Source organism: Pagrus pagrus (genome assembly GCF_965226575.1).
Source record: "Pagrus pagrus genome assembly, chromosome: 18".
NCBI lineage: Eukaryota > Metazoa > Chordata > Actinopteri > Spariformes > Sparidae > Pagrus > Pagrus pagrus.
The window spans coordinates 27,738,577-27,763,128 of record NC_140202.1 but is presented as its reverse complement, the minus strand read 5'-3'; the positions used below and the strand labels follow the sequence as shown (position 1 = coordinate 27,763,128).

Sequence of the window (24,552 nt, the reverse complement as noted above, 5' to 3'; positions counted from 1 at the left end):
GTGGTCGATGCCAGGTGATCTTTGACCCACTAAGAACCCTGGGAAATCTCTCGTGGTAAGACAGTACGAGACGAAACAATACGAGCAGAAGAAGAAGAAAGTGCAGAGGAATTCCAGATAATCCTACCAGAACTGGGGTCAGGTTCTGGTTGGCACAATATCTGGATTGGTTGAACGCCAACGGTAATGTTTTCTTTTTGTTTTTATCAGCAAAGACCAGGGATGAAAACATCCAGGTGACGTTAGAAGGCTTCTTCTTTACAGCCGACGCCGTCACTGTTTTTATCTGTTGAAAATAATGTCACATCGGCGGTGGATTTTTCAGCTGAAGCTACATGTGAATTCCTTGATAGTTACACAGAAACTTTAATCTGTTTGTATTTGTGCTGTCTGCAAACTGTTAACCTGCCAAAGACTGATTGTGAGAAGATGGACTGTGATTTGGGAGTTCAACAGATCGGCGACTCTTCGAGCATTATGACAAGCCAAGGCTGCCAATTGGCCGACTGCAGTTCGAGTCACACCACTGGACACCTGGATACATTTCCTGCCATTTTTGTGGCGACCAAAACCGGCTTTTTTTTCAAGGGAACTCTGACTTCAGTGATCGTGATGAACGAAACAGGTATTTTAGGCCAAACCATGATGTCTTCCTAACCCTAATCAAGTAGTTTTTGTGCATAAACCTAACCAGAGCAGAAGCACAGCGCAGAGAAATAGAAAATTCAACCCAAACAAACGTAAAGTAGCAACACAAAGAAAGATTCAGTTTGAACTTATCTGAGGTTTTGCAGAAAAGTACTGAACTAACATTTATTCTGGTGATTGGGTTGCCCGCGTGCGAAACCATTTACAGGTGTCCTTATTCCACCGAAATACAAGATGAAAGATAACTGGCAATTAGGATAAATGGTCCACAGCCCTTTTTATTTCAGAAAATTAACTGCATTAATTAACAAATTCATTATTTTGAAAGCATCTCACAGCCTCCTGCCTGTATGAGAATTTAAAAAAATGAGGATGGAGGCGGAGAAAGTCGATTTTAGACATTTTTGAATCGATGCAGAATCGTCCATGCCAAGGATCAATTTTTACCCCCCCACCCCCCACCCCCACCCATAATATTTAATCAATAATTTGAGCTCATTAATCTCATAGTTCTGAATCAGCAGCTCCATTATTTGGATCAAGTGGTTCTTGAAAAATCAGGTGTAAAAGTCAAAGATGTCGAAGCTGTTGTTTCAACATTTTATATCTTCTGCTGTGTGTCTCATTTTCAGGTTGCAGCCACACGTTTATCAACTTCACATCAAGTATTGTTCGGCTGCTCACTTCTTCAAAGGGCTGTTATAAGGTCGACACCAGTATAAGTTTAAGGTTGTGGGCCAAGGGAATAAATTATGTAAGTGAGTGTCCTCGTGAGAAGTACAAATGTGTTTGTGTGAGTTTGTGACCCCATAGGAAGCTGGATGGATCAGACTATTCAGCATCTAAACAAAGACGGCCTTTATACTGAGAGAGGGCGAGAGACAGAGGGGGGGAGAGACAGAGGGGGGGAGAGAGAGAGAGAGAGAGCGTATGTACAGGCATTAATATAACATTGTCCTTTAGTTTTATTCACGCTGAGCAGACCCGACAAACAGTTGTCAGTGACATTATCAATAAAGTGACAGTTAAATTATACTATTATTCAAACCATTGGTGTCTTTATTGTATTTATTTTTCTTTCCTCTGTTTTCATTCTGTAAATATGTTTCGGCAGCAGGTTTATTTTTATCGAAACGTGATAAAAATAAAGGCGAATAACTGGAAGACAGCGAGATCCTCCATTAATCAAGGTCACTTCTCTCCGTGTTGAGTCAATTTGCTAATCATCTCAGTGGTGTGTGTGTGTGTGTGTGTGTGTATGTGTGTGTGCGAGTGTTAACCACTGACTTACAGTCTCACTGAAGTGGGCAGGTGTTGGTCAACAACACGGGCTCTGTTGTTGGCTTCCGCCGCTGTGTGTGTGTGGTTGTGTGGTTGTGTGTGTGTGTGTGTGTGTGTGTAAATGGAGTAAATTCACTGGTCTTTATTTACCTCAACTCTAGAGACAACCAGAGACACCGTTTATTCTCTAATGTCCCCATTTCTTAATTTTTTATGATGAGAAGTTTTTGGATCTGCCCCCTATTTTTAATTTACTGTTAATATATATTGAACACTTCAATCCTGCTGTCTTGATAAATTCAGGATCATGAACATTTCTGCACCTCTAATACCATCAGTGCATCAACAAAGAATAGAGCAGGGCTGAAGAAAGATATCGAGTTTGAGAAGAATAGCTTTGAGAGTCAAGTGAAGACGGAGAGATAGAAGAAACAATAAATAACCCACATGACAAAAAATCTCACACAAGTAAGTTATTGAGTCCTAAAACCTATGATAAGTGAAAAATATGCTACTTCAACATGTTTTACAGCTATAAAAATGCTTTGGAAACAGTTGAACCTTCATGTGAGGTTGATTGTGCAAAATTTTAAAGTGTATTTTCTATGAAATTGGATTTTTTTAAATGTATATAAACAGTATAAAAGCTGAAAAAACAACCAAAAACCAACTCAGTTGCTGGAATAAATGCTTGCATCATACATTTCTGCAAAACCACAAATGTTAATGCTATGTGTCTACATGTTTAGATTAAATTTCCTTTCTCTATTTCCTATTTTTCTGTGCTTATGCTCTGATTAGGTTTAGGCACAAAAATCACTTCGTTAAGTTTAGGAAAACATCATGGTTTGGCTTAAAATACCAGTTTTGTCGCCACAAACACGACTGGAGACGGCCCAACTTCAGTTCGGTTGTAATAAAGTAGGACAATCAGCTTTTTGGGGGAAAGGGGCAGAATATATAGTTTGTGTCCTCTCTTGTAAGGTCTCTGGGGACATGTTTGCAGTGATTTGTCTCAGTGTGCTTATGCATGTTGTCATACCTAAATCAAGAAAATAAAACTTGATGAATGTTAACCGTATTTTGGAGACATTAAAATCGTATGACTTGCACAGATCTTAAGAACTTCACAGGCTCAGTTTGCGACTAAAATGATGGAAACGAAATGATTCATTCAAAATTCTTCTTGGTATTTATAGCCAGAGACGACTGTGATGTAACTCCAGTAACTCAGCACAACCTTTTGGTTTCCAACGTTTGAAATGTAGGAATGTGCCTCAATATTGAATTATTAAAAGAAATTCAAAATCAAGGTTACAAGCTGACATTAACAGTCTGATATCTTTTCTCAAAATTCTGCATAAAAATCAGACGTCAGAATAAGGATGTAAAGACACGTCGGAAAATAGGCATTACCTTGCAGGGACGGTTAACAGGATAATACAAGACCTTGGTCTCATTATTAGGACTGACAGCAGAGCTCCGGTGATCAGACTGTCATCATCACCACTCGTTCATTTAACTGTTGATTTCCCTCCTTTCCTCTTTTCTCCTCAGCGCTCGCCCTCCTCTCCTCCTCCATCCCACTACAATGACAGAAATGTAATAGCTCTGAGCGTGTGTGTGTGTGTGTGTGTGTGTCCAGCAGACCGACCATGTAGCCTAAACGACAGACAATCTTTATTCTAATGAAGAAGGTGCCAAGGTCAAACGGAGAGCAGGGTGATGAATGGAGAACATATACACACACTTAGACACACACACACACGCAGACACACACACGCAGACATACATCATGTGGCTCTCACACATTAATTGTGAACCAGAGCTCCCAGTCGCTTTGCAACTGCAATATTGTGTGTGTTGTCACGCTCACAGTGTCTCTCTGACACACACACATTTAAAAAGGAGGCTTTCCCCTTGAGATGACATTTAACATTATTCTCATGACACACACTTAAACAAACCGTCACAGGAAATAAAATCTGTTTGCAGGTAAAAGAAAAACTGCAGCCTGTGTGTGTGTGTGTGTGTGTGCGTGTGTGTGTTGCTCTCTCTGAGACAAAGTGCCACCAATGATCGAAAAACATCTGAAATAGAGTTTATTTTCCCTGTAAATGATTAACAATCCCGTGGTTTGGTGTTAATTTGTTGCTTAAATGCTCTTTCTGGCGTTGTACTCACATTAAGGTCAGCTTTAAACACTCAGCAGAGGTAGAAGCAGCCAGAAGCTCCTTCAAATGTCGCTGCATTGTTTTAACCCATTTTCTTTTTTTGGCTTTAAAGCTGAAACAATTATAATCGATAACAGACATAAATTCATCAGCACTGGAGAAGAAAGCGCAGGTTTCAACCATCCAACCTGACCGGCTGGATAGCCCCAGAACATCTTTACAGACACCCGTCTCCACCACGACATCCAGGAACATCTTTACAGAGACCTGTCTCCACCACGACGTCCAGGAACATCTTTACAGAGACCTGTCTCCACCACGACGTCCAGGAACATCTTTACAGAGACCTATCTCCACCACAATGTCCAGGAACGTCTTTACAGAGACCTGTCTCCACCACAACATCCAGGAACATCTTTACAGAGACATGTCCCCACCACGACGTCCAGGAACATCTTTACAGAGACCTGTCTCCACCACAAAACCCAGATCAAGCTGTTGTACTCAACAGGAGACAGTTTTCTGAGCCAACAGAGCGCTGACAGAGGAATACAGTGGGATGAAAAGAAGTGGACTGTGTGTTTACAATTTTTTGCAACGTTATGCAACCCTGTGTTTTATAATGACAAATAAAACACCTTGAACCTTGAACGAGTGCATAGAAATTACACTTAAGTCTTGAGTAAATGTATTTAGTTACATTCCACCTCAGCTCATGAACACACTGCTCCATAGCACCACGAGTAGCCAAAACGTCACACGGTTCCTCCACAGAAGATCAAATAACCTGTTAATATAAAGTTTTTGTGTCTCGGGGCCCAAATTTTGCTGGAAAACTTTTTAAATAAAAATCTGATTGGTTTTAATTCTGTTGCTGCTCATCGCTTTAGCGAGACGAGCCTTCACTTGTTGTTTTTGAAAGAAAACTCTGCAAACATGTTTACAGCCAACCTTGGCCCGACATTGGCTCGACGCTCGTCAAAACTACTTTTATTTCTGTACGAGATTCCTGCTCATTTTCTGTGTGTGTGTGTGTGTGTGTGTGTGTGTGTGTGTGTGTGTGTTAGCGTCATGTTTCAGTCAGACGGCGTTCCTGGGAAGCTGAGGGAGTCTCAAGAGAGAAGAGATACAGAGATAGAGAGAGAGAGAGAGAGAGGGAGAGAGAGAGAGAGAGAGAGAGAGAGAGAGAGAGAGGGGAAAGTTGGCGAGATGCTGCTGAGTCGTGTCTCTTTGTTCTAAAGCAGATATATCCCCGACTTTATCAAGACTGACAGAACAAACGCACAGGAAACAGCCTCCCACAGGACACATAATCCACACACACACACACACACACACACAGACGCACACACACACGAGAGAAAACTAAGAACATTTGAGAAAGTGCAAAGACACGCGTGAATGTGAACACACACACACACACAGAGGTGAGAAAGTGAACACACACACACACACATTCAATGATACTAGAGATATGTTACACACACACACACACACACACGCTAACACACAACTTTGAAAACAAGTGTGTGTACTTTTAGAGGACAAGAACACACACTTACTGCATCTGCAAACACATGCGCACACACACACAGATGTTTAAGCACACTTAATGCACAAACACACACACATGCTGACTGTAAGCAAACACATACATGTTTCTATGGCGCAGATGACAACAAGCTTTATTTACAAGAGCGACGGGGAACACGACAAGGTCAACGGACGAGAAGAGAAGAAAACAGGGAAAGGAAGAACCTGAATGTTATTCTATGTATTTATTCACATTTATATTAACCAATAAAAAATGTTTGATGATTGTTTTTATATGTTTATTTTATTTCAGGTGACTGTGAAGCTCTCTAGTTGTTCGTTTACATGAAAGTAAAGATGCACAAAAGTGTTTTTCTGCGACTAAACTTTGAATATTTAACCCAATCAGAGGAATAAATGCTATCAGTGTGCATTTCTGCTAACTTTGGTTTCAAATTTCCAGTTTTATGTCGCTACAACTCGGTGCTAATCGTCTGGTTTGGTTTAAGCACAAAAACCACGTGGTTAGGGTTAGAAAAACGATCATGTTTTGGCTTAAAATAATCGTGTCTGTCGCCACAACGACGGCTGGAAAATGTCCTGACGTCTTAAATAAAAATATCCAGTGGTTTCATGTTACAAATGTTGAAACAAAGTCTTGAATGAACATCATTATTAATGTTGCTCCAGGACGATCAATGCAACTCATCAATCACATTGTTGTCATGCCGATCCTGGAACAACACTGACGATTGGTCCGCTGGGATGATGACAACTTTGGTAAAATAACTTTGGCGTGTTCCTTTATTAAATCTGGACACTTTTATAACTGTTAAGAGTCAAGAAATGACACAAATCCTCAGTAAATATCTCCATGTCTGATATCTGTGACGTTTCATTTCACAGGTTGAGTCCTGTTTCTTTTCTCGACCACGTTTCTTGTTGTTTCTGTTTTTATTGCCGCTCTTGTAGTCGATACGTGTATCAGAGTGAGGCACGCTGCCCCGCTGACCTGGTGTGGTTTTGTCGAATATCTCGATCATTGTTGTCGACCCTCACGTCCACGTATCAGTGTGTTGTTAACTGTGTGGTGACTGTTACAGTTAACAAGAGACAACTCATACAACATATGAAATTATGTCGACACACACAAAGACACACCTGAAATCACACAAAACTGACTGAGAGACTGAAAATATATAGACGTATGTGACAAAACACACACACACACACACACACGCACACACACAGTGTGTGTCCCGGAGGACTTCAGCTCTCTGCTCGTATAAGAAGCTGCGACAAACGACAAAACGCGACATCAGGACGTCTGACCCAGGAAGCGTTCGACTCGACACATCCTGCCTGGTGCACACACGTCTGTACACACACACACACACACACACACACACACACACACTGTACACACATCAGACAGACACACACACATTGTACACACACCAGACACACAGCGAGGCAGCGGCAGAGCTCTGCAGGTCTCTGGAGAGAAGAAAAGGGAATATCAGTCTACAAAGAAAGAAAGAAAAGTGTGTGTGTGTCTGTGTGTGTGTGTGTGTGTGTGTGTGTGTCTGTGTGTGTCTGTGTGTGTGTGTGTGTGTGTCTGTGTGTGTGCGTGTGTGTGTCTGTGTGTGTGTGATAGAGATTTTCCTGAGCTGCAGGACGTTTCTTTTGTAGGATAAGGAGAGATTTTTGCTGTTTCAAAGTGTTTTTTTAAACGGTTGAAGACAGATTTCTCTTCTTCTTTTCTTTAAACGTTCAGAGGTCACGTCTTTACTCTGCTGTGGATTACAGGAACAGATCTGTTAGTCAGTCATCCATTCATCCATTCATTCATTCACCGGCTCCTCTTCCTTCCCCTCCTCTCTTTGCTTTATCTGTTCATTCCTCTTTGGTCCTGCTTGTTTTAGAGGAGACCTGTAAAGGATTCTGGATTAATAATAATGTAAATGTAGAGACGGATGACGACGGATCAGCGTGTTCTGATTCTAAAGATTGTGGGTCCTCCAGTCGCTCTTCTCTTTAATTCTTTCTTTCCCCTTTAAATCTCATCCTTCTTCCATTTCCTGTTTCTTTCCTTGCATCCCTGTTTCTACCCTTCCTTAAATCATTCTTTCATTTCCTCTTTACTTCCTTTTTCTTTGATTCCTTACATTCTTGTTTTATCCCTCTTAACTTCCCGTCCATCTTTCCTTCCTTCCTTCCTTCAATTTTTATTCCTTCCTTCCATCATTTCCTTCTTCCTTCCTGCCATTATTTCCTTCCTTCCATTATTTCCTTCCTTCCTTCCTTTTGTTCTTTAATTCCTTACATCCTTGTTTCGCTCCTCTCCTCTTCCTTCCTTCCATTATTTCTTTCTATCCTTCATCTTCTTTCATCCCCTCTTTGGTCCTTTCAGTCCTTCTGTCCTCCCATCCCTTTTTCTTTCTTTCATTTATTTTCATCCTTCCTTCCCTTCCTTCTTTCACTTCTTTCCTTCTTATGCTTTTGTCCTTTCTTCTGTCATTTCTTTCTTGTGTCTTTCCATCTTTCTTTCTTCCGTTCTTTGATTCCTTCCTGCATTTCCTCTTTACTTCCTTCCCCTTTCTTGTGTCCTTCTTTACTTCCTTTCCCTTTTCTTTAAACACCTTGTTATTCCTTCTTTCCCTCCTTTTTCTCAATTCCCCTTTCCTTTCATCCCTCTCTCCTCCTCTTCCCTCCTTCCTCCTTGGTATTACAGTAACAAGTCTGAAAGTGTTTTCAGCACACAGACGTTCGCAGCAACAAATTACTTTACTTTTCTTCCAATCGTTTTGTAAAGTCTTTCTTCCTTCCTCGTCTCTCTCTCTCTCTCTCTCTCTCTCTCACTCGTCTTATTCTCCCTCTTCCTCCCTCGCTCTCTCCGGATGGAGGGAGGTTGGGAGCGTTCGCAGCACAGCGAGGATTGCAGCAACAATTACATGTGAAATTAGCCTCGCCTCATAGCCTGCAGTGTAATTCCAGCCTTCTGAGGCGTGGCAAAGTCATCTGTCTCTAATTAAAGATTCTCTCTCTCTACCTCCCTCCCTCAGCTTCCCGCTATCTCTCTCCTCCTCCCTCTCTCTCTTTCTCCTGGGTTAACATTCATCTTCTTTCATCCTTCGCTCTGTCTGGGAATGGAGGGTGGTGGAGGGGGGGAGCTGGAAAAGGTGCATATCAAAACCTAATTCACTGCAGGTCACAGTTTTTTAGCAGCTAAAACAAATTATTTCCTACTTATCGTTTCATTTCTAATTTCTTTTTCTTTTCCTCCGTCCTCTCCGTGTTTCATTCTCGCACATTTTCCCTCTTTTCTTGACTTTTCCTTTTTGCTGAAAGTCGGCGAACACGAGACTTAAGCATCAACAGCTGTCAGACGCACAGCGAGCGGACAGAACAACATCATCTGCGTACGGAAATGTTTGTTTCTGCTGCTTATTTGATATTAAAACGTTTTCTTAAGGTTTGTTTTTTTATTTTAATTTAATTTTTCTTACTTTTCTTCACAATCCATCATCACTGAAATGCATCAGCAGCTGCAGCGTTTAATCGATTAGTTAACTCGTAAATCAATCACCAGCTGTTTTGATCATCTATGAATCGGGTTGAGTATTTTTTTTTTTTAAGAATAAAGTAACAATTCTCTGATTTCAGCTTCTTAAATGTGATTATTTTCTGGTTTCTTTCCTCCTCCGTGACAGTAAACTGAATATCTTGTACTTTGGGAAACACTGGTCGATATTTTAAAACATTTTCTTACATTTAAAGACCAAAAACAACTCGAGAAAATAATCGAGAATGAAAATAATTATTAACTGCGGCCCTATCTGTATTACTGTCTGCTTTAAATGTAACCCTAACCCAGATCCACATAACAATAGAATGACAGTACCATATAAAAAAATATGTGACAGCTACAATGAAGACAAAATGAAGAAAAACAGAAGAAGGAAAAGAGACTGACAAGCAGACCGAGAGATCTCAGAGGATAGAGGACTTAAGCCGTCTGTGTGTTTCTCAGGCATGACTCTGTGCTGCAATATAACCCAAACTGTGTGTGTGTGTGTGTGTGTGTGTGTGTGTGTGTGTGTGTGTGTGTGTGTGTGCGTGTGTGTGCTCAGCCTCCTGTTGAGGTTGCGTACTCTCACTGTTGCCCTCAGGGTTTAAGATGGAGAGAGAAACACCGACTGTGAATCTGTATTTGGTTTCATTTCTGTGTCTATCGTTCAGACTCGACAGGAGGCTCTCCTCCACAGAAACACAAGATCATAGGTCATTTTCCCAAATACATAAAGTAAAAGTTATGTTTACATTTTATGAGCTTACATCGTCTGTACGAGACCCCTTCAAAGAAATAATAAGGATAACAATAAACTTTATTTATACTGCGCTTTTCAGAGTTACAAAAGGCTTCACTTGGTAAAACAACATAATAAAACTGTTCGACTACAGAGGGCAAAGCTGTTGCTGTTTTGGCTCCTAAAGATCCTAAAGACTCATTTTTAAGAAAAGACTTTCTTATAACAGTCCAGTTCAGGATATCATGTTAGCAGTTAACGCTTGAAACCACAAATACGTCCAAGGTTGAAATTTGTACCAAACAGAGGGGATGAAGGTGACGTTATCACAACCAACAAGGCTGCAAAACACTGGCCGCAGCTGGAGTCACACCACCGAAATGTTCAGTTTTAACTTGTGTATGGTTTTGCAGAAGTGTACTTGGCTAACATTTATCCTGGCGGAGGTATGCACTCTACTAATCAGTATAGAACAGGAAAGACATGCTGATAATAACGTGTCAGTTTTGATGAAAGTGATTTAAGAGGTCACTGATTCTGCAGCCTCAGATCGCTGGACATTTGCGTTGGCTTACCGTCAGCTTTGTGTTTAGAGCTGCAACGATTGATCGATTAGTTAACTGGTAAATTAATCAACACCTGTTTTGAATATTTTTTTGAAGAATAAAGTCAAAATTCTCTGATTCCAGCTTCTTAAATGTGGATATTTCCTTGTTTCTTGTGAATATCTTTGGGTTGGAGTCAAAACAAGATATTTGAGGAAGTCATCTTCAGCTTTGATCGACATTTTTCACTATTTTAAAGACCAAACAACAAAAAGTCAAAGTTAGTTTCTTTGAGGACTTTCTTCATGAAGTAGAAAACACAGAAATATGGGTCAAAGCTAAGACGAAGGTGAGATTTGTGGCCGAGTGTCTCTGGAGTAAAGCTGCTCAACTTGTTAAAAAAAACATCATCGGCGTAGAATCGTAGTTTTCTGCTTCGAGTCACACTCCCAGCCGGCAGGTATCGTTACCTGCCGGCTGCGACTTCCAACGTCAGTCTGGTTTAAAGTCTTAAACTGAGTTTATCTGGATAAATAAAGTTGAACTGTATTGTTTTTCTCTCTCTGTATCAGCCTGTGAGTGTTTAATCAGTTCAGTGTCTCCCTTCTTGTTTTGGACCACACATTACCAGACGACCGGTGAAAACACACTGTGTTTCTATGTGTGTGTGTGTGTGTGTGTGTGTGTGTGTGTGTGGCCTCAGACAGAGCTCCTCTGTCGGACTCACACTGATTGGTTTTGGAATCCAGTTAATGAGCAGGTGTGTGTGTGTGTGTGTGTGTGTGTGTGTGTGTGTGTGTGTGCGTCTCCATCAGAGCACCATGGGCTATTTGAAATGAGAATTTAGCGGCAGGGATGCACACACACACACACACACACACACACACACACACACACTCCTGATAGCCACTGTAATTAGTTGGACTCCACTGGAACTCGCCACGGGGAGACAGAGGAAGACAGAAAAGGGGGAGAGGAAGACATCTGTGATGACTTAATGCAACGAAATGTTTTCAAATGAAGTCCTGAATGAAAAGTCTTTGATTTGTCCCCGAGAGGCCGCGTGCGACGCGTCCCTCCGCTGATCTACATCGGACACTTCTACGCTGACACCTTCATCCTCCTCTTCCTGATCTGAAGTCGTCCATCACTCAGAGAACAAACGGGTTGAAGAAGTCAAAATCATCGGATACAGCGACAAAAGCAGCTCCGTCTGATACTGCTAACCTGCAGCTGAGGCTGACGGCTATTCAGATGCAGAGATTTTCATGAAACAAAGTGTTGGACAAAGTCAAACCAGACATGAATGTTGGACATTCACATTTCTGCAAACCACAGACATCCTGAAACTTTACGTTTCTCGAGGTTAAAATTTCTACTTTATGTTATGACACCGCTGCGCTTATTATCTGGCTAGCTTTAGGAACTTGGTGAGTTGGAAAGATGTGCTCATTAACACGGCAGTGAGGGTGTAATTGAAAAGAAAAGAGCTGCATTGTGGGAAGTGTAGGATCCAGCATTTTCTGGCAAAGTCTGGCAACTAAAATAGAAGATCTCTAACTAAATTACTGGATCACTAAATATCTGTTTAACTTGATGTGCTTCAGGTTATGTCGGCTATATGGAAATACATTTTAGATTGAATTGATTATTTATTATACGTGACATGCTGCTCTCACTGTTTAATCACTTTCAGGTCAGAATAAATCTATGTTTTAAAGTAATATCACGTCAGACAGGCGTAGCTTCTCACTGCACAGCTGGAGTTTCAGTTTGTCTCGTTTCTCTTTCTCACATTGTTTATTCACATGATTGTGTCACTGTGTGTGTCTCATCCTTTCTTCTCCTGCGTGTATGTGTGTGTGTGTGTGTGTGTGTGTGTGTGTGTGTGTGCACGTTGTTCATTCTCACTTTCTTCATCCTGTGTTTCATCTGTGTTTCCCTGATTGTTGGTGTGTATCCAGATGGTGTGTGTGTGTGTGTGTGTGTGTGTGTGTCCACCGGGAGATGAAACAAGCATGAGACCTTGTAGGTGCTGTCAACCAATCACACATCAAGGCCCCTGTAGTTCAGCCAATTGATGATCAAGGTTCTGGCCCTGAGTCTCACAGGAGGCGGAGCCAACTCTCATTTCCCAGAAGTGTGTGTTTGTGTGTGTTTGTGTGTGTTTGTGGTTGTGTGGCACTTCACTGACCGTGGTAAAATTTTGATTGAGACACAGAGAAATGAACACACACACACACACACACACACACACACACACACACACACAGCTAATAAAAATGCACAGGGAAACATTAAAGCGTGGACACACACACACACACAAATTGAGAACACACACATATTTGATGTGTGTTTATCGTATAGAAACACATTGTGTATCAGTAAAAAGTTTAAATTACAAACGAGAAACAGCCGGAGGAAGAACTGCAGGAGGAAATGATAGAAAACAAAAGCGGTCCGGATCAGAGCCGGGACGGATCAGACACGCCTCAGAATCAGCTGATGTTCTTCAGAAATGACTCGGCCTGGTTGAGACGAACATCACTCAGCAGTCTTTTGTCCACAACACCAAAACCCAAAGACTCTTCCAAGCTGGAACCAACTTATTTTCTTTCGATCCACTAAATCGATTACACGACGACCCGTCAGAGCTCGGGTTTTACGACCTGGTCTGCACCGCGATCCCCGACAACTTGTGCTGAAGACTTCCTGTTATAAACCACCATCAATCTGAGACAAACTCACTGTCATCATTAGGTATTATTTCCACAAACAAGCTGCGAGGTCTTCAAGAGATACTGAACACATTAAACAACTGTTTTCACAGGAAGAAAAGCCCTGAGTGGCCTTCAAAATAAAGCGTATATGTTCTGTCAACAACATATCTCCACTTCCTGCCACTGCCAGGTGCCGCCATCTTGCACTGATGATGTCAGCTGGAGCCGGAGTCTAGGCCGCACACCTCGCCAACTCAGCTGTCAATCATGACGTTTTACAGCTTTTTATAACAAACTTCAACAAAAACGAACACTTGGAGAAGAACGCAACATCTATTTGACTTGAGTTTTTAGTTTCGTCCTTGTCCCATCTGTTAACGTGGAGGGGAGCGGTCAACGGCAGCCACCAGGGGGCGAACGAGATATTTTTGCTTGCTGTCATGTCGTCCAATACGTGTAAAATACTTTCATAAATTCAGATATAATTAATATTAGTCACTGCAATAAATTTAACATGTTTTTATCTGACAAGCTTTGACCATTTATCTGCCTTTCAGTTCTTTTAGCTCGGTTGTTGAGAAACTGGATCGGGTCAGGGGAAATAACTCGGCGTCGTCAGCGTAACTTTAATAAAAACCTTGATTTACTTTATGAGCTGGGAAAACGCATCAGATCAACTCACATGATTTCGGTTTAAGAGTTTGGTTTTGTCTGAATCTTTTTCAATTAATTAACACTTTCCAGTTGTCGACCACCGATTTGAAAAGATTTACCAAATGTTGTTGTTGCTCTAAGTTGACACACACACACACACACACACACACACACATATATCTGTATCAAAACACACAAAACACTCTCCTCCTTCCTCCCTCCTCTCTCCAAGGTTGATAAGTGCCTCCATCTAACATCACAATAAACAGTAGAGCCTCGGCCTGCCAAGCCTGCCTGCAGAAACAACTGTCAGCCCAGCTTTCCTTTTCCGGAGGACACACACACACACACACACACACACGCACACAAAGAAACACACACAAACACGTACACACACACACACACACACACACACAGACGCTCTCCCTTCTCGCTCTTTCTAAGTCGCACGCCACACACACGGACAAACACAAACACACAAACACACCAACACGCACACACGCACACCTCCGAAAAGAACAACTTTTGTTGGGCCCTGGCGTTGCCATGGTTACAGGGTCGAGTCCCCCCAGCATTTTTTAGCCGAGCACAGCGAGGTTTCTTTAACGGTCACATGGAGGGAAAAAAACAACAAGGGGGTGAGGAGCGAACACACACACACACACACACACACACACACACACACACACACACACAGGCAGGCAAACACGGTGAAACTAAATAAATAACTGTTAAAGAGTTTAAATAAACTGTCGAGGACGTAAAACTTCAGGCCCGCTGAGGATAAATCTGCAGGCAGAGAAGACACATAATCTGATTGTATTGTCAGAAGTTTACCTGTGTGTGCATTTGCTCATCACTTTTGGAGGAAGGAAAGTAAATATCTTAATTTCAGGGTAATTTCCGCCACTAGAGGTCGCTCAATCAAAACAAAACAAAAGATGTAAGTAACGTGGAATAATGCGAGTTGTTGTCTTTATTTTTTTTAAAAAACACCACTGCTCTTTAAATCTATCTGACGTGACTCAGGAGGACATCAGGTTATATTTAATCTCCTTCACCGACTTCCTTCTTCACTCTCTGACTCTCTCCTTGAACATGAGGCCAACAAATGAATCGTTACCTTGATTTAGGGATTGTGTTAATAATACATGAATGATAATATCTTGAATTTGTTTGGCTGCAATAATTGTACAGTAAAAATCTGATATGGTGAAGAACACAACTCAAGTCAACACATCGAGCCGTTTTTAGATTTAATGCAGGAGTCTTACATATCATAGCTTTTTCCTGAGCTTTCAGCCACATCTCACCTTCTTATTGTGACTCTGAAGACCATCTTTAAACTGAGACAGAGAAAACTTAAAAATTGTTTATTGTTTTTCCATTGAAACCCTCTTTTATGTCCCATTATTCTACCATGCAGAGTGTTGCAGCTGTGTCCATTTCCTTAAACTTAACTGACAGAGGAAACCGGTTACCTGACGATTACCAAGTAAAGTGGACTAATGATTAAGTTGTTGAAGCTTTCTACTTTACTTGAATTTTAATTTCCCTCACAGTGCACCATATGCACAAACATATAGGTTAGCGTCCTCACCATCTATGTAAAGCTCACAGATATTTATACAGACATGATGATAGAAACATTTAAACAACAGTCCCTGATGTATGAACTTTCATGGCCCAACCTGCTGATGTTTTAAACATTGGTTTCACTTTATTTCTACAACAAGCGACAGATATTTTCATTTTTCATTCTCTTTCCTTCCTCACCAAGTGAACAAAGCTACAACCTCTCGATATTTTCTAATCGCAGATAGTTTTTTGGGTTTACTCGACTCCTTTTCGGAGAAATTCAAATGTCAAAAAAATTAAAAATGATATCAGAAGTTTGCAGAGCCAAAGCTGACATTTTCAATTTGATTTATTTTCCTAATGTGAGTAAAGATAGCCGTGAAACGTGTTTCAGAAATATATAAAGTACATGTATATGAAACTGTCGGGGATTTCAGCACATGGACTTTTATTGTCATTGGAGCGTTTGTTCAGTGTGTTTGTCATTTTTTGTCTTTGAGGATATGAAGAAACTTATCAGCCGCTGTGTGAAATGCAGGGACAGAGCCAGAGTAAAAAGTGAGTGATATATAAGATAAAAATAGCCTCATATAAGCAGCTTAGAGTATACAGGCCTGTCTGTGTAGCTCTCAGTGTTGGAGAGGGAGAGAAACAGTATAAGAAAGCGACCTTGGACCGGGCGAGGAGACGCTGTCGAGCTCCACATCAATATTTTAACAGCAGAGTTGACACATCAAAAAAAAAAAGAAAAGGAGAGAGAAGAAGAAGAAGAAGAAGAAGAAGAAGAAGAAGAAGAAGAAGAAGAAGAATGCCCAGCGATTCCAGAGTCATCTAAAATTCATGCATGCATCATCGCCACCATGAATATTCATACGGAGATGAATATTTAAGTGCGACTCCTATGGAGAAATTAGGTTCATCTTTACACTTATCAATAATTCGCAGGGCAGGTGAGTCTCATCGGCCACTAAATAAATCATGTCCGCACACACACACACACACACACACACACACACAAAGAAAAGTTTCGACGCGCGCGAGAGAGAAAGAACGAAAAAACAACACAAAGTTATGTGTGTGTTGGTTCACAGCAGTGCCTTCTGGGTAAGGAGGGAATGAGATGTCAGCGGTTCAACCCCCCAAAAACAACCAGTGTGTGTGTGTGTGTGTGTGTGTGTGAGCAGCATGACAGCCGGTGTGCAGCTGAGTGTGAAGACGTCTGCATACATGTGTGTTTTTAAGGATTGAAAGGAGTTTAACATAAACGCCTCACATTTCTTTTTTCAGCTCAGTGTTGATAATTTGAGATGATAATAAATGTGTGTCGTGAGTTTGTAGTAACGGTGTCACGATTCTCCAGAACCACAATTTGATTTCAATTACAATTTTTGATTTAAACTTGTTAGACGATCACATTTTTCGGACATTCAGTCTCCAGAGGACAAATCCTGATGATTCTCCAGCAGTATGCTAGCATGCTAACATTAGCATCAAGCTCATAACACAGTTGAGCCTGATGCTGGTTTCCTCTGACTGCTTTGAATCAGATGAGATGAATTTAGCAAAAACTATCTGTTTTCATCTGGAGGTTTGTGAACATGTGAAACAGGACATTGTATTTTTAATCAGATTCATCATTTTATTAGGATTTTAACTAAAAAAATTGAAGCCTCTGCAGAGTTTTTCCTCACGAAGCGCGAGATATTGCACAAAATCTCCAGCTGAGATCGACATTGAGGAGGCTGGTGTGATTTTCTTTTCTCACTCAGCTGCTTGTAATCATAGCAGAAGTATATCTGACTTGAAGCTGAGTCTCTTTTGATTCACGTAACAACACGACCTTTCAAAATCTTACAGAATGCAAATATTTATAGAGGACGACAAAACCCAACACAAAGTGCACGCACACGTTTGCCTTGTGCCGTTATAGATGATGTTATGCTAATCGTGGCCCCACCAGTCGCTCTGCAAGTTGTTTGACATTGAAGTTAAATAAGAAATTTACTTGAAAACAAAGTTAATTTGCATTAAACACAAGTGGACTCAGTCCACAGCAGGATGATCGCTGCGTCTGATTTGATCAAAAAAAATTATGAAATGGTTTTTAAAATCGTCGTTTTCTACAGTGTACGAGTCTGTTTGTGTGTTTGTGTGTTTGTGTGTGTGTGTACATGTGTGTGAAGGACAGAGGAGGATGACTCAGATCTCTAATCGTAACACATGCTGTTCCTCTGTCTCATTTGGCTGCAGTGAAGTCATTACACACACACACACACACACACACACACACACACACACACAAACACACACACACACACACACACACAAACAACCACACACACTTCTCTATGATATGGTTATGAGGGAGGCTATGCCTTGTAATCCCATTCTCCTTGGTTAGGATGAAGATGGGGTGCACGCACGTGTGCATGTGTGTGTGTGTGTGGTTGTCTTCATATCTTTGTGTGGACCATGTTACTTTATACCCGCGTTGTGAGGACCTTCTGCTTTGTGAGGACATTTTTCTGAACTGCACGAGGCTGTTTGAAGGTGAAGACTTTGTTTTAGTGTTGGGGTTAGTATTAGGTTCAGGTCAGGGTTTGGGTGAGGCATTTATTTCTGAAGGTTAAGGTTTTGTTAAGGGTCTTGGGGATGCATTACGTCAACGAGGGTCCCCATAAATGATGCAAGACAAACGTGTGTTGTGATTTTATGTGTTTTCCTGGAAAACGTGGAGGATGAGGTCGTGGGAGGGATGAATGACGTCAGTCGACAGTCCTCAGTGAAACCAAAGCAAAGCCAACACGTGGAGTATCTCCAGCAGGTTTGAACTAACAAACATTTCTCGACATAAAACGATGACTTGTGTAATGTCAAGCAGAAAAAGTTCACATGACATGAAAGAGACTCATTTCCTCGACTCCCTCAACGTTTTCTGTCCTCGTGTGACACCTGAAGCTCACACAGGACGAGCCGAACACACTTGAGACGGTGCAGAGCTTCAGATTTGCCAAATCAGGTGGGAAAATGTGATTAAGTCGATGTGTTTGTGGCGCATAAACGTGCATCAGCGGTGTATTCTGATGCAGCACCGTTGCGTCATGCATGATGACGCATGTCTCAAGCTGCAAAACATGCTGTTTAAGATTCTGTGAGTCTCGTCGGTGAAGCAGTCTTGTTTTGTCTGTTTACCTTGAGGATGGACTGTAAACACGTCTCAGTCTGGTTCCAGACGTCTCGACCTGCAGCTCACATCTCAGATTTCTTTGTGATTTCAAAATACATCTGGTTCTGTGCTCATGGATTGATTACTGCTTTCCCCAATCAATCAACCAATCAGAACTTTTGTAGGAAGGATGAAGAATGAGGACATCATCTTCATACGTACTTAGCTAAGTACATAAAAGGGCCCGTTTCAGTCAGACACTCGATGGCAGAACCCTGTAACACTTTTCTACCTGTCGACTGGATCCAGACTTCCCCACAATTACAGGCTCGCATTCAGCCTCTCCTCTTCATGCTGAAGGCTGACAGAATGGATGTGACGATGTTTAGAGAAATCCTCAAGAGGTCCAGATTCATGGACTAAACACTTAAGACACAGGGTTTTTAAATCCTCTTACATTGGAGGCAGAGACTTCACACTGCACGGAAAGCTTCTTCAAAACATATAAGGTCGTCAGAAAAAAGAGTTCTTGTATGTAAAGACAAACTTTGTTGTGCCAGCGAGGACGGTCCCTGAGTCACAGACAGAAGGACAGATGAGCTCATCTTACCTTGAAGAGGTGATGTCTCTGCTCCTCTGACATCATCAGCTGATGGCTGTCCGTTACCATGGCGTCCATGTCCATCAGCCAATCCCAGAGCTCCTGGTACTCGGCCTCAAACTCCTGCAGACTGGAAGCAGAGAGAGACGGAGAGAGAGAGAGATTACTGAGCTGAATTATTGTCGTAATTCAATTTTCCTTTTGTTATTATTCATATTGTGTTCCCTACATGTTCTGCTTTCTGTTATTGTTTCTTGTATTATTGTAATATTGTTTTGTCCTGCGGCGATGAGAGACATATGCATCTTGTTATGTTGATAAAGAATGCGGCTGAAAATGGAACGAGAGAAAGACACAGTGACAGATAAAGACTCAGACTCACAGAAACCAGAGAACAGAAATCAGTTTGTTTTAAAGCTGCGAGGACGAAGCGATCGATTCTGCCGGCTGTTACAGGTGTAACACATGCAGGACGTCACCGACCGTGACTCAGCAGGAAAACAAAAGGACTGGTTCTGATTCTGTGGGTCTTTTTCATTCAAAAGACACACTTCCTAGCTTCCTGGTGTATTTCCTGGTTATGCAGCCCCCTGAATATGTGCAGTAGTGTTTCTCCTGCAGCCGCCTGCTCACGAGTTCCTGCTCCACCCACAGACTTTACACTGTGACGACCTCACAGGTCTTTAAAATCACTTTTCTAGGCCAAAGGCAAGTTTTGCAAATAGACAGCCTCCGTGGATCAATCATTAGTAATAGAAAGGAGAAGACAAAGAGTGAGAAGAAGAAGAGTCAATAGAAGAAGACGAAGAAGAAGAAGAGTCAGCTTTTGGTGACTTCCCTGATATTTTCTCTCTTCTTTGGTATTGAGGTTTATCGGGCGGTCGACAAACAGATGGACAAAAACATGTGTTGTAACTTAAAAGTGGGACAGTTACAGGGCTGTGAGAGACCAGCCTTCTGGAGTGTGTCAGTGGAGGTATGTGGTCCATCGTCTCTTTTCAGTTTCTTCACACATTACTTGACCTTTTCCTGCTTCCTTCACTTGCTTCCTTCTCATCCTTCCTCCTCCTCTTCCCCATATTTCACCTCCTCTCGGTTTCCTCCTCACCTCATCATCGCTCTCCCGTCCACAGTCTCTGCTCACCTCCTCTAACTCTTCCTCCCTCCTCCTCCTCTTCTTCTTTCCCACATTATCTTCTCTCAACATCCCTCCCCTCCTCCAGCCTCCCCTCTTCCCGCCTCACTCCTCCTCCTCCCCCACTCTTCCTCCCTTGTCCTCTCACCTCCTCCTCCTCCTCGACACAGGATCACATCAAATATTTATGCTGCTGGAACAGGAGCCGATTGCTCAAACACACACATTACTGTCAGCCGTTTTGTTAAGGTGTGTGTGTGTGTGTGTGTGTGTGTGTGTGTGTGTGTGTGTGTGTTTATTATTTATATATTCGGTGGTTTCGGTCTCGGCGGGGATCGCCAACACGTTTCTCAACATTAGCAGTGAAATTGTTTGGAATTCTCCGGTCGCCGAAGACGACAGTTTGACAGCTCTGTCAGGCCCGTGGCGTTTCCACGACAACACGCACGCACACACACACACACACACACACACAGGCGTACACACTCGTCAAGGCGACCACACATGAAGACACACTCTTAAAAAGCACACACACACATGAAAACGACTGAAACGCCAGAAAACAAACCCAAACACACACCTACTGATCGTCAGGCGGCACGCAGTTACCCACAATGCAACACACACGCATTAAACAATAAACAAGAATAGACACGCTCAGACACACAGAAACTCGACGTGTCATCAAAGTAAATGTACAGCGTCCGTGGATCAATCAGATGTAATACGGAGAAAAGTAGAAAGATAGAAAGAAGAAGAGTCAGAAGAAGAAGAAGAAGAAGTAAACTACAGAGTGCGGCTTCTAAAACTGTCCTTACTTTAATTTCCAAGATTGTCCCAACTTTATTTCCTTACTTTGTTTTTTCCTCTGTTCCTTAACTTTCCTCGTTTTCCCCGAACATCTCCCGATTAAGCTCCTCCATTTTTTCCTCCACTTACAAAATAAACACTTTTTGAACATTTGAACACTTCCTGAACATTTCTTTAGCACAGAAAATGTCTCCAATTTCAAAAAAATGCTGTCAAACTCTGAACATTTGACCACAAACCTAAATATCTCTTCTCCTAGAAACATCTAGGTGTCCAAAAACTTAATCACTTGAAAAACTGGCTTGCTGACGTACTTTCCGACATGGCTTTACTTCCATTTCTTTATTTTTCTACCTCTCTACATATTTTTGCACCTCATCCTCACTTCACATCGTCTTTTCCATCCCTCCATCATTTCCTCCTCTTCATCTACCAAACATCTCCCAGCTCCTCAACCCTTCCTCTCCTCCATCCCTCCCCTCGCCTCACATCTCCTCGTCCTCCACTGCGAGTGATTCTCAATAAAATAAAAACCAAACAGAGAAGAAGAAGAAAGCAAGAGGAAGCGAGCGCTGCTTCCTTCCCCCGAGGCGGCGTTCCTCATTATGCGACGAGCAGCGCGGCCCTTTACTCCCTCAGACAGATGAAGCAGATACAACGCTCGCGCAGATTGTTTTCTCTTGTCGTTTGTCGTTTTTCCACTCCCCTCCCTCCCCTCCTCTCCCATCGTTTCCGTCTTGTTCTCACACTAATGTTAACTAAACGCTTTGTAAAACAGGATCTCTCGGGGGGGGTTGAAGACGAGAAAACAGACAAATCGGAGAGGAAGGAGCGACGTGGCGGCACTGCGGGGCTGCGTTCGACACCGGGACAGTTACACAGCGTTTGAAGTGTCAGGTTCGCTTCCCGTCACGCTGCGCTGACGAGCGCGTGGGAGTGTTACCGAGAGCCGCGCTGACATTTAGTCACTTGAGGAAATTCGAATTACAGGAATGTATGATTAGGGCCCGAGCAGGGAACCTGCGAGGCCCTATTGTATTTGCTCGGATTATTATTCATCGTTCTGCGCATTAGGCGGCTTTTTGGAGGCCTGAACATACAAAAAACTCACTAAACTTGGAACATACGTCACACCTGGAGAAAAATTTTATAATCTGTTGTCGTTCTGAATTTTCACCACTAGGTGGCGCTATTATCAAGGAAAGTGCGTTTTGCCTAATAACTCCCATATACTTTGTCACACATTCAAAAACCTCATATCCACGCGTTCAGTGAATTGTGCTGAATCTCCTGATATAGGCCACGCCCATATCCGCCTACCGTTTTTTTTTCGCTAGCTCGCCAAATGTCGCAAACCTACTTTTTCAAACTCCTCCCAGCCAATTTCACCGATTTGCATGAAACTTTGCACACAGCATCTGTGGACCCTCCTGACTAAAAGTTATTAAAAGAATTGTGATGGTCCAAAGAACGCCCAAAATATGAAACAACAATTTCCTGCACATCGTGGTCAAACAGACAGTCTTCCATATCTTGAAGAAATACAGTCCCATTAACACTAAAGTTTTCTTCATTGTGTTCCACGGCCCGATGACGGTTTGTGAAAAATTTGGTGCAAACCGACGTATAGGGGGCGCTTTTATTGCTGAATGACGAAAGAACAGCTTGACTGCCTTCACTTTTGATTCCTCAATGGAAGTTGTTGCATGAACAAGCCCCGACAGCAGCATGTAGCGACAGCAGCACGCCCCGATGCGCGTGGACTGCGAGGGCGTCCATCGCTGCTTGCAGCTTAATTTTTATTATTTTTTAATTAATTTTTATATGTAAATATTAGCATGTTAGCTCAATAGCTTCCAGGTCATGTGATCAATTGACTCAAAATCAGTGTGGGATCATGTAACTACACTGGCTGCATGAGATACGCCTCTTGTTTTTACATTTTACATCTGTTCATAATTTTTATACATTTTTATTAGCAAATATTAGCATTTAGTGAAATTGATCCACGTCTTCTTCAAACTCGGTGTCGTCGGTGGATCACAAGCTCGTTAGTTGAGCCTAACACAGTCGATTTAATCTGACTACTCATTGTCTACAAGCCGTTGCTTTCTGTGCATCTCCTCCAACAGAGGAGGTTAAATGTGCAACTAAACTCTGGCTGGAGTCCAGATGGCTGTCAGGACTGCTCGCTATCCGTCAAAGTTCACCCAAGTTAAACTTTACTTCGATCCCGATAATCACGGTGAATCCATGAGAACGACCTGCAGAGTTTTAAAAGCTGGTCGAACCTTTATTACGACCGTTTTCAACTCTTTTAGGATTTGTTTGTTTGTCACGTTAGAAACTGTTGGTTTGAACACATGCAGTCTTTTTCCAGTCAGCCTTAAATGGATGGATTTACCATCATCCTCCACTTTCTCTCTCTTTCTGCTGCCTGCTGCTGCGACGACGATAGCAGCTGTAACCACTGTCTCTAATTCATCATCCTCCATACAGCAGAGAGGAGGAGGAGGAGGAGGAGGAGGTGGGACGGAGAAGAAGAAGAAGAAGAAGAAGGAACATAGTGAGGATGAGAGGATGGAGACAGGAGTTATAGGACGGAGATAGAGAAGAAGATGAAAGACAGAAAACACAAAAACTAAATAAAAGAAAAGGAGGTTTATGAGGAAGAGGAGGACAGGGAATGATGGAGTGAAAGGTTGAATGAGTCATATCGGCAGCCGTCACCTTTCAGTCAGAGGCTCTGTTGGATTTATGAGGCGATTCAGCGACGCTCGTCTTTCTAATGGATTCATCCAGAGACACTGAAACCGGAGACGAGCAGGACGGAGACGGAGACGCCTGCCGTCATCCGTCCACTCTGATGTGTTCACTTATTCATTTATCTATAAGTTTACTCATTTATTCATCATTTAAACAGTCATTAATAAGTTCACTAACGTCTTTATTTCATTTATTTTTCTGTTTATTCATCCAGTCACTCACTCCAGCCATTAATTCATTAATTCAATCATTTTTATTAATTTGATTTGATTCATCCTGTCACTCAATCAGTCACGTTTGCGTCACTAGATAATTAAAACATTAATTAATTTATTAATCTATTTATTCATCAGCTCATTCGCTCACGCTGCCTTTTCATTCGTTAGTTTATTTGTATGCGTTCACTCGTTCACTGCTCTTTTTCAGACACAGAATATCAATAACATGAGAGATTTTTAAGAGAATTTTAAGCTCCAGCTGATTATGAATGAATTAAATGATCAATAAGTCTTGGACGCACTATTTTTACGTAAACTTCCATTTACTTTTCTTTGAAATCCCTGAACATGCTCATCAATTTGGATCATTTTTAATTTAGAAACCGTTGAAAACTAATCGGAGTTATAATTTT

The 24,552-nt window shown here is 41.9% G+C and overlaps 1 protein-coding gene across 3 annotated transcripts in view; it reads right to left on the bottom strand.

Annotated features, from left to right (window-relative positions):
- The window catches only part of akap6 (A kinase (PRKA) anchor protein 6), a 180,751-nt gene that overhangs the window by 57,232 nt on the left and 98,967 nt on the right, over positions 1-24,552 (bottom strand). For all 3 annotated transcript variants that reach the window (XM_084382151.1, XM_084382153.1, XM_084382152.1), the window contains exon 15: positions 19,220-19,340. In XM_084382151.1, coding sequence (XP_084238277.1) covers positions 19,220-19,340 — 121 coding nt within the window. The remainder of the gene's footprint in view (positions 1-19,219; positions 19,341-24,552) is intronic.